This window comes from Callorhinchus milii, unplaced genomic scaffold (genome assembly GCF_018977255.1).
Source record: "Callorhinchus milii isolate IMCB2004 unplaced genomic scaffold, IMCB_Cmil_1.0 Scaffold10, whole genome shotgun sequence".
NCBI lineage: Eukaryota > Metazoa > Chordata > Chondrichthyes > Chimaeriformes > Callorhinchidae > Callorhinchus > Callorhinchus milii.
In genome coordinates, this window is record NW_024704751.1 from 13,651,507 (window position 1) to 13,667,444 (window position 15,938).

General features: G+C 47.4%; 1 protein-coding gene across 2 annotated transcripts; it reads left to right on the top strand.

The window, feature by feature from the left end:
* Positions 1–257: 257 nt before the first annotated feature.
* Positions 258–4,323, top strand: med18 (mediator of RNA polymerase II transcription, subunit 18 homolog (yeast)). Of its 2 annotated transcripts, none has more exons than XM_042338846.1 (3): positions 258–315; positions 1,405–1,532; positions 1,920–4,323. In XM_042338846.1, the coding sequence occupies exons 2-3, from the start codon at positions 1,460–1,462 to the stop codon at positions 2,477–2,479; spliced, it is 633 nt and encodes a 210-aa protein (XP_042194780.1). In that variant the 5' UTR covers positions 258–315; positions 1,405–1,459; the 3' UTR covers positions 2,480–4,323. The 2 variants fall into 2 exon arrangements, with proteins under 2 accessions (XP_042194780.1, XP_042194779.1); XM_042338845.1 differs by having other exon boundaries at positions 264–352.
* Positions 4,324–15,938: the final 11,615 nt, after the last annotated feature.

Sequence of the window (15,938 nt, forward strand, 5' to 3'; positions counted from 1 at the left end):
GGGGAGGTGGGGGGGGTTTAATTCCATGTTTGATCCTCGAGAGGACAATTCCTCCCCTTTGGGTTGGGGATGATGGGCAGGAGCCCATCAGGTGGGGCTGCAGGAGCCGGGGGGGGGGGGGAACCTCGCTGTGGGGGTGGGGGGTTCCAGCCGGACCCTATTGGCTGTGGCACCGCTGGCGGCTGATCGGTCCCACGCACCCATCCCTCCCTCCCGCCCCTTCCGGTTCCGGTTTCCGGTTCCTCCTCTTCCCCCCTCTGGTCGCTGTTGGAGGTGAAGCGGCGCGGGGAAGGTTCCAGAAAACAACAGCCGACGGTCAGGCCCTGACCCTGACCCCCCCCTCAAAAACACAGTACTTTCTACTTCTTCTTATAATAATAATAACAATTGATTGATTTAATTCGTTGATCGTAATTGTGTCTGATCCCCGAGACCGAGGCGCTCCCCCCCCCACACCCCCCCCCCACCCCCCCCCCCACCGCGCTCCCCCCCCACACCCCCCCCCCACCGCGCTCCCCCCCCCACACCCCCCCCCCCACCGCGCTCCCCCCCCCCACACCCCCCCGCACTCCCCCCCACACCCCACCGCACTCCCCCCCCCCACCCCCCACCGCGCTCCCCCCCCCACCCCCCACCGCGCCCCCCCCCACACCCCCACCGCGCTCCCCCCCCCACACCCCCCACCGCGCTCCCCCCCACACACCCCACCGCTCCCCCCCACACCCCCCACCGCGCTCCCCCCCCACACCCCCCACCGCGCTCCCCCCCCCACACCCCCACCGCGCTCCCCCCCCCCACACCCCACACCCCCCACCGCTCCCCCCCCACACCCCCACCGCTCCCCCCCCACACACCCCGACCGCGCTCCCCCCCACACACCCCCCACCGCGCTCCCCCACACCCCCACCGCGCTCCCCCCCCCACACCCCCCACCGCGCTCCCCCCCCCCACACCCCCCACCACGCTCCCCCCCCACACCCCCCACCGCGCTCCCCCCCCCCCCACACCCCCCACCGCACTCCCCCCCCACACCGCGCTCCCCCCCCCACAACCCCACCGCGCTTCAGGTCCTTTTGAAACTGTTTCAAGTGGTGTTTATTTTTGGAGGGGCGGGAGGAGGTGGGGGGGGAGAGGGAGGAAGTGTACGGGGGGGGGGGGAGAGGGGGGCAGAGTGTGCGGAGAGGGAAGGGGGGAGAGGGAAGCACTTTCGCGCCTTTAAGGTAGCGCCCACACAAAGCCGTACTTTTCACACTCACAAAACAATACAAACTCTACCCAATCTGCTGGTCGTATGAGTCCTGGACATTCCCTCACCCCCACCCCCCCCTCCGACACTCGGTTTCAAACCCCACAGATCGACTCGTGACTGATTAATAACGATCATCGTCGCTGTATTTGATGCAGAGCCTCAACCCGTCGTCAAAACGCCTGGAAGAAGCGCCGGCGAGATCCTGTCGCTATGGAGGCTCCTCCTGTCACCGTGCTGCCGGTCACCGGTGGGACCATCAACATGATGGAGTACATCTTGCAAGGTACGCAACGTAGGCGTGACTTAGACACCGACCGATGTGATTTATGTTAGTTTAATCCACCCACAAATTGGAATGCTCGCAACCCACTTAGGGCAAAGGGCAAAAAATAATAATAATAATAAACTGGTCACTTCAATCCACCCACGTCTGTTTGTGGGGACGCCGCTGTGCGAAATTGGCTGCCGCGTTTCGTCCACAAAACATGCAGTCACTACACTTTACAATATATTCTGCGAAGCGCTTTGAGGCGTCTCGAAGACGTGATAAGACGCTGTACCAAATGCCAGGATTATTATACGAGTTCGAGCTTTGCATTTGTTTTCGTGTAGAAACAGCGCTTTAGATCATTGAGTGATTTGATAATGTGAGTGATTGTGACGTTCGCAGGCAGTGTGCTGGACCAGAGTCTAGAGAGCCTCCTCCATCGCCTGCGCGGTCTCTGTGACAACATGGAGCCCGAGACCTTTGTCGATCACGAGCTGGTTTTCCTGCTCAAAGCCCAGCAAGGCAGCCCGTTTATCCTGAGGGCTCGGCGTTCGGTGGATAAACCCACTATGCCCTGGCATCTCCGCTACCTCGGGCAGCCGGAAATCGGGGATAAGAACCGATCGGCGCTGGTGCGGAATTGCGTGGACGTTGCCACCTCCGACACCTTGAATGAATTCCTGATTGAGATGGGTTTCCGGATGGACCACGAGTTTGTCGTCAAGGGACACATTTTCCGCAAAGGGATGATGAAGATCGTGGTGTCCAAGGTCTTCCGGATTCTTCTCCAGGGAAACACGGATAACATTGAGCCCCTGTCCCTCTCGTACCTGGTGGAACTGAACGTGGTAGCGCCACCCGGGCAGGACGCTGTCTCTGACGACATGAAGAATTTCGCCGAGCAGTTGAAGCCTTTGGTTCACCTGGAAAAAATCGATCCGAAAAGACTGCACCAGGCTTAGAGATGACTCTGTCGCCTTTCTGTTTTCTGTAACACGTTCATAACTTGGAAGCAGGAACTTTGTCGAGTGCTTTGAAAAACGGTGATAGCGCAACCCACGTTCATGCGTATGTTGAGGTCCCCTGCGATTACTCACCTGTCACCCAGCTCGGGGCCAAAGCCCTGACTGTCCAGCGCCTTGGGAAGTCCTCCTGACTTGAAAAGCGCTGTGTAAACGTCATTTGTTATTGTTGTTGTGCTGGGAGAGTTAATCTTTGTTTGTCTTCTACAGTCGGAACCCCGTTATAAACGAAACCAGATCTCGTGTTCTAGCAGGTTTCCCTATAGAGCAGCTCCTGGGTTGGGAAGTGCCATCGACAGAACTGAACCATGTTGTACAGGCAACGACTCCAGCCCTTGCGAGCGGTCGTTGAGACATCGGGAAGGTTCCTGTACCTGCAGGCCTTTGCACTGGAAGCTGGAATGTACCGCACCTCCCACCTACACTGGGACCACTGTGTGCAGACGCTCTGTACAATCTGCACTTGTTCCTGCGTTAAGAACATAAGAATTTGCTGGGCAAAAGAAAACCATGGTCCATCCAGTTCTCCTTCCACCATCCTGGCAGTCGCATGATATGTCATGTCCTAAATCATGCACTGTATCCCGAGATATTATTTCCTAACAGAAATTGTTCCCTCCCTAATAATGTGCTGCTCACACTAGGAACAGTCCAGCACAACATTTGCTCCTGGTGCTCATCCAATACTGCTCTCGATTTAGCTCCCAGGAACCGTTGAGAGAGAGAAAGCAAAGGGGAGCGAATACTCCCTTTATTGTTCTTTCTCCTCCCTCCCAGTTGTGGAGGAAGCGTCTGGCTGACCACGAATTGTATTGCTGAGTCCTGGAATTTGTCAACGTGGGCAACTATGGGCTTGTACCCATTCTGTAACCCTGCAGCCATGCAAATCTGGTGTGTATGAGAAATGCTCATTGTTATTTGTGTTTGCTGTTACTTGACGCTGTATCTCTGACGTCCCCAGTTTATCTGTATTATTTGCCCTCGGTTATTTCCTTGAGGTGTGTAATCTTAAAGAGTTTTTTCCTCTTTTGAGCATTGAGAGAGTCACGGGTAGGCTGAGGAATCGAGCTGAGATGTCTTGTGATGGCAACAAGCTTTTACTGCCTGGAGGAGGTTCTAGTGCTTTACTGGGTGATTGAAGAGGGAAGACTGGGAGGTGATGACGCAGTGTTTTTTTAACAGAGGAGTGCCATTTCCAGTTAGTGGAGCTCACAATTAAATCCTATTAAAGGTTTCTATTCTGAGCAGCCTGGTTTCCGACACATGGAAACCCAATCACTGCGCTTCAGAGTATCCAAAACCAGACCGAGATTTGGATGCAGGTTGAGATGCATCACTGATGTACACCTTTTGTGTATTAAAAATAAGTGTTTTGGATTTCCTTTGCTTGCTGTTACTGTAGGTGTGATTGTGGGCAGTGTGTAACATTTGGGAGAGTTTAGTCATAAGCACAAGACAAACAGTGCGCCAAATGATAAGAAAATCACAGTGAACGCACTCCATCCAATCTGGTCCTTGTGGGAATATTTGCCCAACAAAATGAACTGATTGTAGGATCTTAAAATAACTTTGAAAGTCTTATTGATCCTGTAATGTGGGACGAAGGAAACTTTTAGTTTTTTCAGTCTTGTCGTACCTTGGCTGCCTACTTAGTTTCTTTACGGTGTGGTGTGTGCCTGTGTTTTTGTCTCCGTGTGCATTTTGTGATGACGCAGAAAATCATCAGCTCCCAAAGACTGTGCACTCTTATCAACCGTGAAAATATTATTTAGACTTGCAATGTCTGCAAACCTGCGTGTGAATTATAGCTGCTGCGTTCGCCTACAAATACATGGTCACTACACTTTACAGTAATTCCCGAGAAGCACTTTGAGACATTTCGACGACATCATAAAGCTTTATATCAAATGCGAGCGTATTATAAATCTACATACAAATTTGGAAGAAAGCATACTAAAATAGCTTTACGCTCATACTATATAATCGTACTTTGCCGGCAGGGCGAAATGTTGGCCAAGTTTCCTTACTCCACGTACCACTGTTCACCTGGCAGAAAGTAGAAACCCAATTTAATTCCTTCCAAAAAAATAATAATAATAAATTGGTGACCTCAATCCATGATTCTTTGCGGGACGCAATTGGCTGCCGCGTTTGGCCCACAAAATATACAGTCCATTCACTTTACAGGATATTCTGTGAAGCGCTTTGAGACGTCTCGACGCGATAAGGCGCTGTATCAAATGCAAGGATTAGTATGTTACGGTAATAATGAGTGTCGGAAAATGAGGGAGATGATACGCAATAGGCAATTTGATCTGCAAATGCCACTAGAAGTTTTTGTGTTGTATTTTTTGCTAATTCATTAAAAATAATCAGAATGTGGTCCCATTTTATCCAAACCCCACACGCTGTCCGTGTCAGTGGCTGTGACAAAGACAGCCAGCAGAGGGCATTTGAAGTACACGCAGAAGCTTTTACATCTCCCAACAATGCCTGGTTTATATTACGAAAGGATAAGTCCCATTCATTATCCCTATATTTCACATATTTTGGATCGGCACAGCTTTTCTCCGTTGGGACCTTCACTGCAGCGCACAGTCCAGGTTGTCTCAATTGCCCACAGCAGTGTCCCACACACGGATGTGTGAAGAGAGACCTGCGCAGACTTTAATCCATGACATTACTAAACACCGGCACAAATCAGGAACCCAACTTCAGATAAAAACAAACTCCCAACAAATATTCCTTCTAATACTGTGCTTTGAGTCAGCCGTGTTGTATGTTAATAATAATTCTTGATATAGCGCCTTATCACATTGTCAAAAGCTCCGTAGGATACGTAGTGCCTATTTTGCAGGAAAATACAACAACCAAGTTGCGCACAGCAATGTCCCACAACAGCCATGAAGTGAGTGACCAATTTTATTTGGGGGATTGTTGGCCAGGACACCAGGAGAAACGGGCAACATGTTGGTTTAATGTCTCATCAAAAGGACAGCACCGATGCAGCTCATCACATCAGCCTGGACTGAGCTCAAAAGTCCTGACGTAGTGGCTTGAGCCCACAACCTTCTGATTCAGATGCCAGTGTGCTACTGACTGAGTCAGGCTGGCGAACTGATGAATAAAAATAGACCAGAAAGCCCGCGGCACCCTTTATTCATAAACGCTCTACAGCCGGCCGTTTGCGGAGATGAAACGCTGGCGAGACTTGATTTATCTGCCTGCAAGTTTCCCTTCCTCTCGGGTCTTATGGAAATGTAGCTTTTGGTCGAAAGGCTTCAAGGACTCATCACGTTGGAAATCACAAGTGCGACGCCTGCCCCTTTTTCCCCTCCAGTGCCCAGCGCAATGACACAACCGAGCAACTGTGATACGAAGCCGCAAATCATCTCTCGCTGAGTATTGTCAGCTGGGTGTTGATATCAGTTGAATTTCCATCAATGGACCCCCCCATCCAATTTCTTATCACATCAGTTTCTCCTCCTGCATCACGTCCTCAATCTTTTATTCTCTCTCTTAATTTACTCTCTAACCCTTTCCAGCTATGTTCTTATAATTAGATCTGCGTTTACATAATTAGTTTCTCTTCTCCCACCCCCCCCCCCTCCCCCTCACCACCACCACCCCTCTCCGCTGCACTTCTTAGGGTCATAAATTAAGCAGCCATTTATTATTCTTATTGAAATAAAGTTTAGAAGAAGTAATTGGGCGGAAAAAAAAATCCAAACATTGAATCTAAATAATTGAAAGCTACGAACTTTGTGCATTTTAAATTAAATCCAAAGTAAATGATGGAGCGAGAATGAGTTTGCTTTCGCGCTACCTTGTTGCACCATTTTCGTTTGCTGTGTGTTTTTTTTGGTCAGGTTGTCTCCTGTTGTTGTGCCTGAGTTGATTTCACTTATCCTTTTCTCCAACATTTGCTCCAACGTTCTCCCCTCTGCTCCTTCCTGAAGGCGTATCATATCATTCTTTATTGCTTGAGCTCTATAGCAGATCGATGTCCACGCTTCGCCTTCTGATAGTATCGTACAAAACATCAGGGCCAGATGAGCTGAAGGCAATGGATGATCACAGTTCTATTATTATTCATCCAACGCAACAAGGTCGAGTTTTCCCAGTCTGTGTGTGGAATAAGGCACAATAAGGTGGAGAATTGGCCCGCGTGCCACTCTGCGTCTGTATAATAAAAATTAGAAATAAGAAATCCTTGCATTTGATACAGTCCTTTTTACATCTGGAGGACATCCCAAAAGCACTTCACGGGTTTTACTGCAAAGTATCTTACTGCTTTACTGTTACTGTAGTGACTCTGTGTTTTTGCAGGTGAACGGCAGCCAGTTTGCCTCACCACGCAGCGCTCCCCAGGACTGGATTGGAGTGTCAACCGAGACCTATGTGAATACAAAGTGGGACTTGAACCCACAATCTCCTGACCCCGAGGAGAGCGCTATCGAATAAGGCAGGCTGACACCCAGAATCGATAGCTTAAATCCTCAATATCATTTCTCATTTCTTGCCTTCAAGCGACTGATTATTCACAAAAAATGTGACAAACGATGGGAAGATTGTGTGAATCCACTCCAGCTCCTCCAAGCTTTTGGAACCCGGTGAGATTTAAAAAGTCGTAAAAAAGCTACTTGAAGCCTTCCAGCAAGGCGCAGTTTATTTGCTATTATATACTGGGCTTTAATTTTTATTACCACCTAAAATAAAAAGAAAACTGCGTATTAAATTACCTTTATAGCACAGTATTGTGACCTTTCGGGAGTAGGTAATGTAACAAATCGTCTGTAGTAATTAATGTGGCTCTGAGGAAAATTGCTGTAAATCTGAAAACTTAATTTCAGCCTTGTTCCCAACCTTAAATCTTGCACAGCGGGTAATTAATCAGAGTACATGGTAGCATTGTTTCTCTTGCATTTCTGTTGCTTTAACCCATCATTATGTGATATGTGGGAAGCTTTGCTTTATGCATCAGGTTTCAGCAATCCAAGAGGTGAAATTTCATTGTTAAAGAAAGATTCTCTCAAAGGACGTGTTCCTGATGTTGGAGTGTATGAGGAATAATAATAACAATAATAATAATCATCATCATAATAATAATCTTTGCAATTGATATAGCAAGTTATTCTGTTTATAGCCTTTTTGTTTTAAAAATCCTCGGATTTGATGCAGCGCCTTTCACATCGGGAGGACGTCTCAAAGCATTTTGTGGGGTTTAAAATAAAGTGTAGTGACTGCGTAATTGTAGGTGAAAGCATGAGCCAATTTGCACACAACAATCTCCCACAAACAGCCATGAAGCGAGTGACCAATTTTATCCGGGGGATTGTCGGTCAGGACACCAAGAGAAACTCCCTTCGCTTTTTGAATAGTGCCCTTTAGGGATCTTTACAGACCTTTAACATCTTGGGTTTAATTTCTCATCTGAAGGACGGCACCTCTGAAAATGCCAAGACTGTTTGAGTTCAAAGTTTTCGACCTGTGGCTTGGACTACAATTCTGACTTGGGAGACGAGAGAGAGAGAGAGAGAGGAGAGAGCACTGCCAACTGAGCCAGGCAGACACGACACTTCAATGAATTATGCGCTGAAATGTTTCTGGAGCCTATGATATTAGATTGTGGCTGATTTATTCTCCTTGGGGAGGCTTTGCTTTCAGCCCTGGGAGGAAGACATTGGCTTGGTTCCCATTACCACGGGGAGATCTGTGGGATGAATTTGAGCCGAGTATTTTGTGGGCAAAGAGTTGGGTTATCAACATATTCTCTACCCCTCTACAGCCCACAAGGTTATTTCCTGACCATTTTCTTCGCGACGTGTTAAAATCTAGAAACCATGGATTTCAGAGGGTGTTTTATTTTTTGTTAACCTTTGATCTACAACCGATCAATTTTTTTTTACAAAATGACATCTTCTACATCTCTCTCTCTCTCTCTCCCTCCTCCATCAACATTTAAATTATACATTTGAAGTGAGATATGAATAATTGATCTCTGCGTATAGAAAGTGAGAATTAAACGTCCCGCAAGACTGCAAAAACAGCAGGCAAAATTCTAGCTTAAAGCCAAGCCAAAAAGTTCGAACCTGGTGAAATGAGAATGACCTTTCTGTACCAATGCCCACAATGTCAATGAAAGACCTTGGGTAAATTGTCAGCGAAAGGAACGTGCAAAGGGAAACGGCATAGGTATCAGTGCTGCAGTTTTTCTTTAGCTGCTGTTCATGGTAATAATAGTCCTTGCGTTTTCACTCACAAAACACACAGTCAATTCACTTTACAGGATATTCTGTGAAGCGCTTTGAGGCGTCTCGAAGATGTGATAAGGCGCTATATCAAGTGCAAGGATTATTATTATTATTTTTGCTTCTTATCAAGTCGTTGAGACGTCTCGAAACACGTCACAGAATATTCTGTAACGTGTTGTAAAGTGGATTGACTGTGTATTTTGTTTCTGGCAGTGTGTGAATTTCAGAGGGTTCCACAAATAAAAGTGTATTCCCTTCGCTCCAGTCAGCCTCAGAAACTGGCTAACTCTCCAGCAAAACAATACCACTACAGCACTACCTCACAGGATTCGCTTGTAGAGTGCAGTAATTATCTTTTGCCCGTTCCATTTCCTGGGTGACTGAGTGGAGGCCGAACTCTCTGAGCCTCGTCAGGGGTTTTGACTTTGTAGTGTAGTGACTGCGCATTCGTGGGCAAAACGCGACAGCTAATGAGAATGTCCCGCAAACAGCCGGGAAGTGAATGAACAGTTTTGCGTGGAGGGGGATTGCTGGGCAGGACAAGCGGGAGTGAAACTCCATTCAAACCCCACCATAACGTATCACCAAAAGTTTGGTCTTTACATATATCTCTCTCTCTCCTCTCCTTGCTCTGTTCTTTCCCCTCTGAACATGCGTGAGAGCGTGTGTGGCCTGGCTAGCAAAGAGTGCAAAGCCACTGTGTGTGGGGGGGTGGTGGGGGAAATGGTGGGCATGTTGCCTTGGAGTTGACAAATGCTTCGCTCTCTGTTGTGCATTTGATTTCATCCTCCAAATATTTGGACTCAATCGCCTCATTGTTCCTACCGGGGGAGCAAGGGAAGGAGGCGGGAGCGATTCATGTGGGTTCTTATGATTGTACCCTTTTGCAAACACCAAATATTTATTCCTTGAGCTTATCCCTTCCCAGTTTCCCAGGCCCACATGCTTTGGCCTTTCGCCAGGGGGAGGGGAGAGGTGGGGGGGGGGGATTCGCGGGATGGGCGGGTGGCTGGACAGGCCACTGTGGGTGTCTTTTGGAGCTTTTGCCAAAGCTGATCTGTCTCCAGCTGGTAGGGGTTGCTGAAGGCAAAGACCGGCGTGTAGACTCTGGAGACGTCTCTCTCTCTCTCTCTCTCTCTCTCTCGCCTTTCCCATCTGCTGGGTCAGACATTGTGTCTCTGCTTAATGGACTGACTACCTGATGATAACCCGCTAGAGATCAACCACTTCCTGCCGGGAGGAGAACGGAACACAGATACCAGCCAAGCTTGCGAGTTAAATCTCCATTGCGTGTATACTGTTTCATTTTAAACCTGTTTTTATTTGGTTTTGTGTTTGTTATTTGCTATCATCCTGTTGGTGTTTCCCGGAACTGCGCCCCCAACCTCTGAAACATCTGAAACTTTCTGCCCCCGCCTCGCCCCCCCCCCCCCCCTCTCTTTCTATCTTCAAAGCCCACCATAAAACCTACTTTTTGAGCGTTTTAGTGTTTGTCACCCGATTGGCCCTCCTCGGTTGTGGCTTACGCCGTCGTCTGCGAGTCAGAAAGTTATGGGTTCAAGCCCCACGTCGGGATTTGAACTCGTATAGTCTAAGCTGACCCTCTAACGCAGTGCCGGGGGATGTTCCACTGTCGGAGGTGTCGTCTTTTGGATGAGATGTTGAACCCTGTTCAGGTGGACGTTAAAGATCCCGGTTTCTCCCGGTGCCCGGCCAACAATGCCCCACAAATAAAATTGGTTATTCCCTGCGTGGCTATTTGTAGGACATTGCTGCGTGCAAATCCCACATTTGCCTACAAAATAAACAGTCACTACACTTATAGTATATCCTGTGAAACGTTTTGAGACATCTCGACAGGGTGATTTTTATCAATCTGTTAAATCAGCAGAGACTCTCAGAAGCGACTTATTATTATTGCAAGGATTATTATTATTTTTATCATTTTTATTTCGTTCAGTCCTGGATCAAGAACCTACTTGCTACCACAATTACAACTGACGGGAGCTGAAGGGATGCTAAAGTCCTTCGTGAAATCAGATTATTTTTTATTTCTGTAAATGAAATTGACAGGGAACCTCATGTTGGGTGATATAGTAACAAGCGAGGAGGTTACGCTCAATTTCATGAGTTGAAATGCATTCCCTCTGCTGTGATCACTGGCCCTGACATGTTCATGAAACTTGGATGGGACCGAGAGGGAATCATGACCATAAATTGTAAAGGGTTGATCTTGCAAGGATTGACTCAATAGCCTGGAGCACATCAGGACCCAACAGAACACGTGTGCCGGATTCAATTTGTATTGTTTTTGCTGCCTGTTCTGGAACCTTTGAAAAAAACAAGACAGAGATTGACGGCAGACAGATTTGACTAGAAGAACCGCCCTTCCTTTCGGGTACATCTGACTTTCATCTGACTTTTCGCCCACAAAATATAGTTAGTTAACTTTACGGTATATTCTGCTAAGCGCTTTGAGATGTCCCGAAGATGTGATAAGGCGCTATATCAAACTCAAGGATTATTATTATTATTATTATCGTTTTACCATTTTACTGGGAAAAGGAATGGTTTGAGGATTGGGAGCAAATTGGGGGTAAAGAAATTCGGGGTGACTGGAGCTGGAAGTGGAGCCTGTGATGTGAGAGCCACCATTGTCAAACCACTTCACTGAGTGAAATCTCTTACTGTGTACATTACCATAATAATATTGCAGCCGTACTATTGCCCAGTAATTGACCGAGTTATTTCTCAGCAGCATTACCGCTGCTCATTCTTCAGGTCGAATATCATGACGGAGGGCACACAAGCCATCACATCCACCTTAACGACTGATGCCAACCAGTTGGGAGATATCTGGTCGACCTTCCAGACGTATGCCACCTTCTGACTCTCCATGAGGTTTGCGCCAACACGGTCCTGAATAATAAAACTAACCTTTACGTTTCAATTTGGCTCCTTTCATGACAGGAGGACATCTCACAATGGTTCCCAGGATTTTACCTCAAGGTCATCATCAACATCACCATCCTTGCATTTGATTTTGTACCTTATCACCTCATTGAGACGTCTCAAGCACTTCACACAATGTATTGTAAATTCTATTGGATTGACTGCGTATTTTGTGGGCAAAACGCGGCAGCCAATTGCGCACAGCAGTGTCCCACAAACAGTCGTGGATTGAGTGACCACATTTTTCTTTGAGGGATTGTTACCCCCAAATAACTGCTAGGTAAACAGAGGCGTGTGGAGTAAAGAAACGTAGGCCTAAGGTTTCGTCCCGCCCAGGAATCGAACTCGGGTCCTCTCTCTTGCGAGATGAGTGCACAAACTGCAGGACTCCAAAGTGTAGTGACTGTGTATTTTGAAGCAGATGTGGCAGCCAATTCGTGAACAGCAACGAAGCGATTGACCAAGTTTGTGAAAAGGAGTTCCGCATTCTCACCACCCTCTACGCGGAGACATTAACTCGCAATCCACAAGTTAGTATTCTGCGTTGAGAACCAGCTCAGTCCCTCAGTGCAGCATCTATTAACAGCTACTGAGTCACCTTGCCCCCCCCCCCGAGAGCTTTGTCAATCGTCAATCTCCGAGAATCTATTCTTCCGCCTTTATCCGTGTGTTTAAGAGTTCCTAGAAATGTTGGCAGTGGATTGCTTAGTCAGGGTTCAGGCATCTGATGATCCAAGCTGGAGGCACTTTCAATTTATTTTATTGATGCATCTGCGTTATTTATTCTGTGTCACTTTACAAGAAAGATGTAGCACCTGAACATCACACTCCCTGGACTCAGGAGAAGTTAATAAAATAACGTGATTTAGGATTCAATCCAGCTCCCCAAGTTATTGATTTATGGAGTGTGAGATTAAGTCCTGGAGTCAGTAACTGCAGCTCTGAACTGAATGATATTGCAAACGGGATTTATAGATGCATTCCACACGGGCAAACAGGCAGAGTGCAGAGTAAGTGGTATTCAACCTATCTGAAAGTGGAGGTTAAGGTGCTTTTAAGCTCCGTTTCAGTGCCCACATTGATAATAATAATCATCATCATCATCATAATCCTTGTGTTTGATGTGGCGCCTTTCGTGCCAGGAAGACGTCTCAAAGTGCTTCGCAGGATATACTGCTGTGAACGCCGCAGCCAATTTGGGTACAACAGTGTGTCCCAAACAGCCGTGGAGTGAGTGAGTGATCAATTTTATTTGGGGGTGGGGGTGGGGGGGATTGTCAGCCAGGACACCGGGAGAGAGAGAGAGAGAGAGACTCCCTTCTCTTTTCCAATAGCGCCGCAGAATCTTTCACGTTCGCCTGAACGCGCTGGAGTCTCTTCGGTTTAACGTCTCGTCCAAAGGAGGAACTGAAGCATGCTTCAAACTGTTGACTTGACGCAACAGGTTGGAGCTATTCTGCAGCCTTTCAATCTGTTGTCAGGGCCACCTTCGGGCGTTCAATACAAACTGCTCCGAGTGGTGGGGGGGGGGGTGGGGTGGGGGGGGGGGAAACACATGCTGTAAGTGCTTTGGAGCTGAGTGAGTCAGCAGTCAGTGTGTTCTGTCTCTCAGAATCAGAGCCCTGAGATATTAAGCAGGAAATCGTGAGCACTCACCTACCCCTGAGACACCCCTTTGTTACCTTCTAATACTGTCGGCTGATCCCCTGTGTTAGAGGAACGAGCAAGCAGTCAGGGTATCTCAGTCTTGATAGAAGACGTCTCTCAAGGGAGGTGTGTGACATTTTAACCGGGATTGAAAAAGTCAACCCCGTGCACCAAGACAGTGCAACAAGTGGCTCTGGCCTCAGAGTTGCAAAAAATGGCCAATTTCAGGATGAACGCCGGGAAGTTTTTCTTTAACGACTTTAACGAACGGAACAGGCTCCCAGGGAAGGGTGAGGCGAGAGAGTGCGAGCGACTGAGCTGGGCTGACATGAGACACGAGTTCGCTGAGATAGGGCGAGGGGAGGCCGTGGAGACATTTGAAAGCGCAACAGTTTGGGGCAAAATGCACAGAGTTGCTTTTCTTCAGCACGAGACGGAAGCTTAACCCAACGTTAATCTGAACGCCTTCGGGGCAAAAAAAAAAACGAATCCCATTTATCCAGTCGTATCTATCAAAGGAATAACATTGAAATCCTGACATGTATAGGTTCCCAGTCTGATAGATTTGTATTGAGTGATAGGATGTCAAATTGTCCCTTGAGATCCTTGAGTACAAACTGTGTTGTATAGCATTTCCACGCAGATACTGCGCCTCATTGAACTGTGTGAGCGTTAACCATCCACGCTAATAATAATAGCAATAATAAAAGCGACAACAATAATAATAACAACAATAATAATAATCCTTGTATTTGATTTAGCTCCTTATCGCGTCTTTGCGACGTCTCAAAGTGCTTCGCAGAATATGCTGGAAGTGTAGTGACCTGTATTTGTGTGGGCAGAAGGTGGGTGGTATTTGGCAAACTCTGCGAAAATGGATTTCCGCCGATCGCTTTTGCTTAAATAAATTGCAGATGCTAACGGGTGAAGTTGTGAGAGATTGGATAAAATAACCGTGTGGGGTTAAATTCAAGGCTCCCAACTGAAACCGGCTTGTATTCTGGAGGTTTTGGGACCCCTCTGATAGTGAACGTGGGATCGATTTGTGCTGAGCAAATGTTTCCTTTAAACGTAACCTTTAACTGGCGCCTGATGTGCTCTGGAGAAAAGTCCCATTTTGCTCAGCAAATGCAGCGTCGGACGCGAATTCTTACACGGGCGTCAGTGGCAAACGTGGCTGTTTGTGGGACGTTGTGGTGTGCAAACCGGCCTTGGTGTTTGCCTAAAATATATGCAGTCATTACACTTCGCAGTCAATCCGGCGAAGAGCTTCGAGACGTCTCGATGACACAAATCGAACGGCAAAGACTGTTTTGTATCCGAGGGAAAATGACGGCTTATAAGAAAACGAGTCCTTCGCTGGGGCATGCATTTTGAAGCCATCGCCAGGTGGGATGTATCCTCGACGCAAAGCTGTTCTGTATTGCAACAGCAGCTTGAGGCGCTGAGCAATACATGTAAGTAAGTGAGTAAGTAAGTGTGACGTTAATCCCATCAAACGTTTCAATAAATCAGATTGAATTTAAACTTCTGGAGGATCAATGAGAGTGCAGCTGGTGCGCAATTGAGACATTGTCTACCTTTTGTGCGACGTGTTGAGTTCACGGATTAAAACGTGGAGTGCATTTGTATTTTATCTTTGATCTTTGCGTCTGACCGGCAAATTTTTTGTTACACGGATCTGCCAGAGAGGGTCTTGTTTTAAACGAGTTACAAGCTGCCAGCATAAAACTACATACGCCCAAATCCAGGCAAAATGTAGCAGGAAATTAGGAGACAGGACTCATTTATCGCAAAGCTACTGTGTGTGTGTGTGTGTGTGTGTGCGCGTGTCGGGCTGACTCAGTCGGTAGAGCTATATAAATCCAAGTTGTTGTTGTTGTTGGAGCTCTCGCTCCTGAGTCAGAAAGTTGTGGCCTCATTATTATTATCGGTTCATGCACTCATCCAGGTGGTGGGTAAAGTTCCTAAAATAAACCGAATGACGATATGATTGAGAATAATGCTAAATAAGAAGAAGAACCCTTGCGCTTCAAATGGCGCCTTGCGTGCTGGGAAGACGTCTCAAAGCGCCTCGCTGTAAGATCTCACTGTAAAGTGCAGTCACTGCGTGTATTTGTAGGTGAACGCGGCAGTCAATTTGCGCACAGCAACGTCCCACCAACAGCCATGAAGCGACCGGCCAATTCTATCTGGGGGATCGTTGGCCCCGACACCAGGAGAAACTTGAGCTGTGGTAATTTTGCCCACAAATATACAGTCAATCCACTTCACAATAGATTCCGTGAAGCGCTTTGAGGCGTCTCAACGACATGATGGGGCGCTATAACAAACCCAAGGAATATTATTATTAAATGTTCACCTAAATCGTCTGATAGGACCTCGGTTTAATGTGTTACCGACAGGACAGCATCTCTGACAATGAAGCACGAGCGTGGTTTAGAGTTGATGTCTTTCGTGCCAAACTGGCTGCATCTTAAAGCTGCGATGCATCTTAAGCCTCTCAAATTCCACCACTAGAGTCATTAAGAGAAGTATTGAGCTGA

Excerpts from the sequence above, each read along its gene's own strand:
- med18 (XM_042338846.1), top strand. The coding sequence starts at position 1,460 with ATGGAGGCTCCTCCTGTCACCGTGCTGCCGGTCACCGGTGGGACCATC. Across the intron at positions 1,533-1,919 it reads GATGGAGTACATCTTGCAAG|GCAGTGTGCTGGACCAGAGT; the intron begins GTACGCAACGTA and ends TGACGTTCGCAG.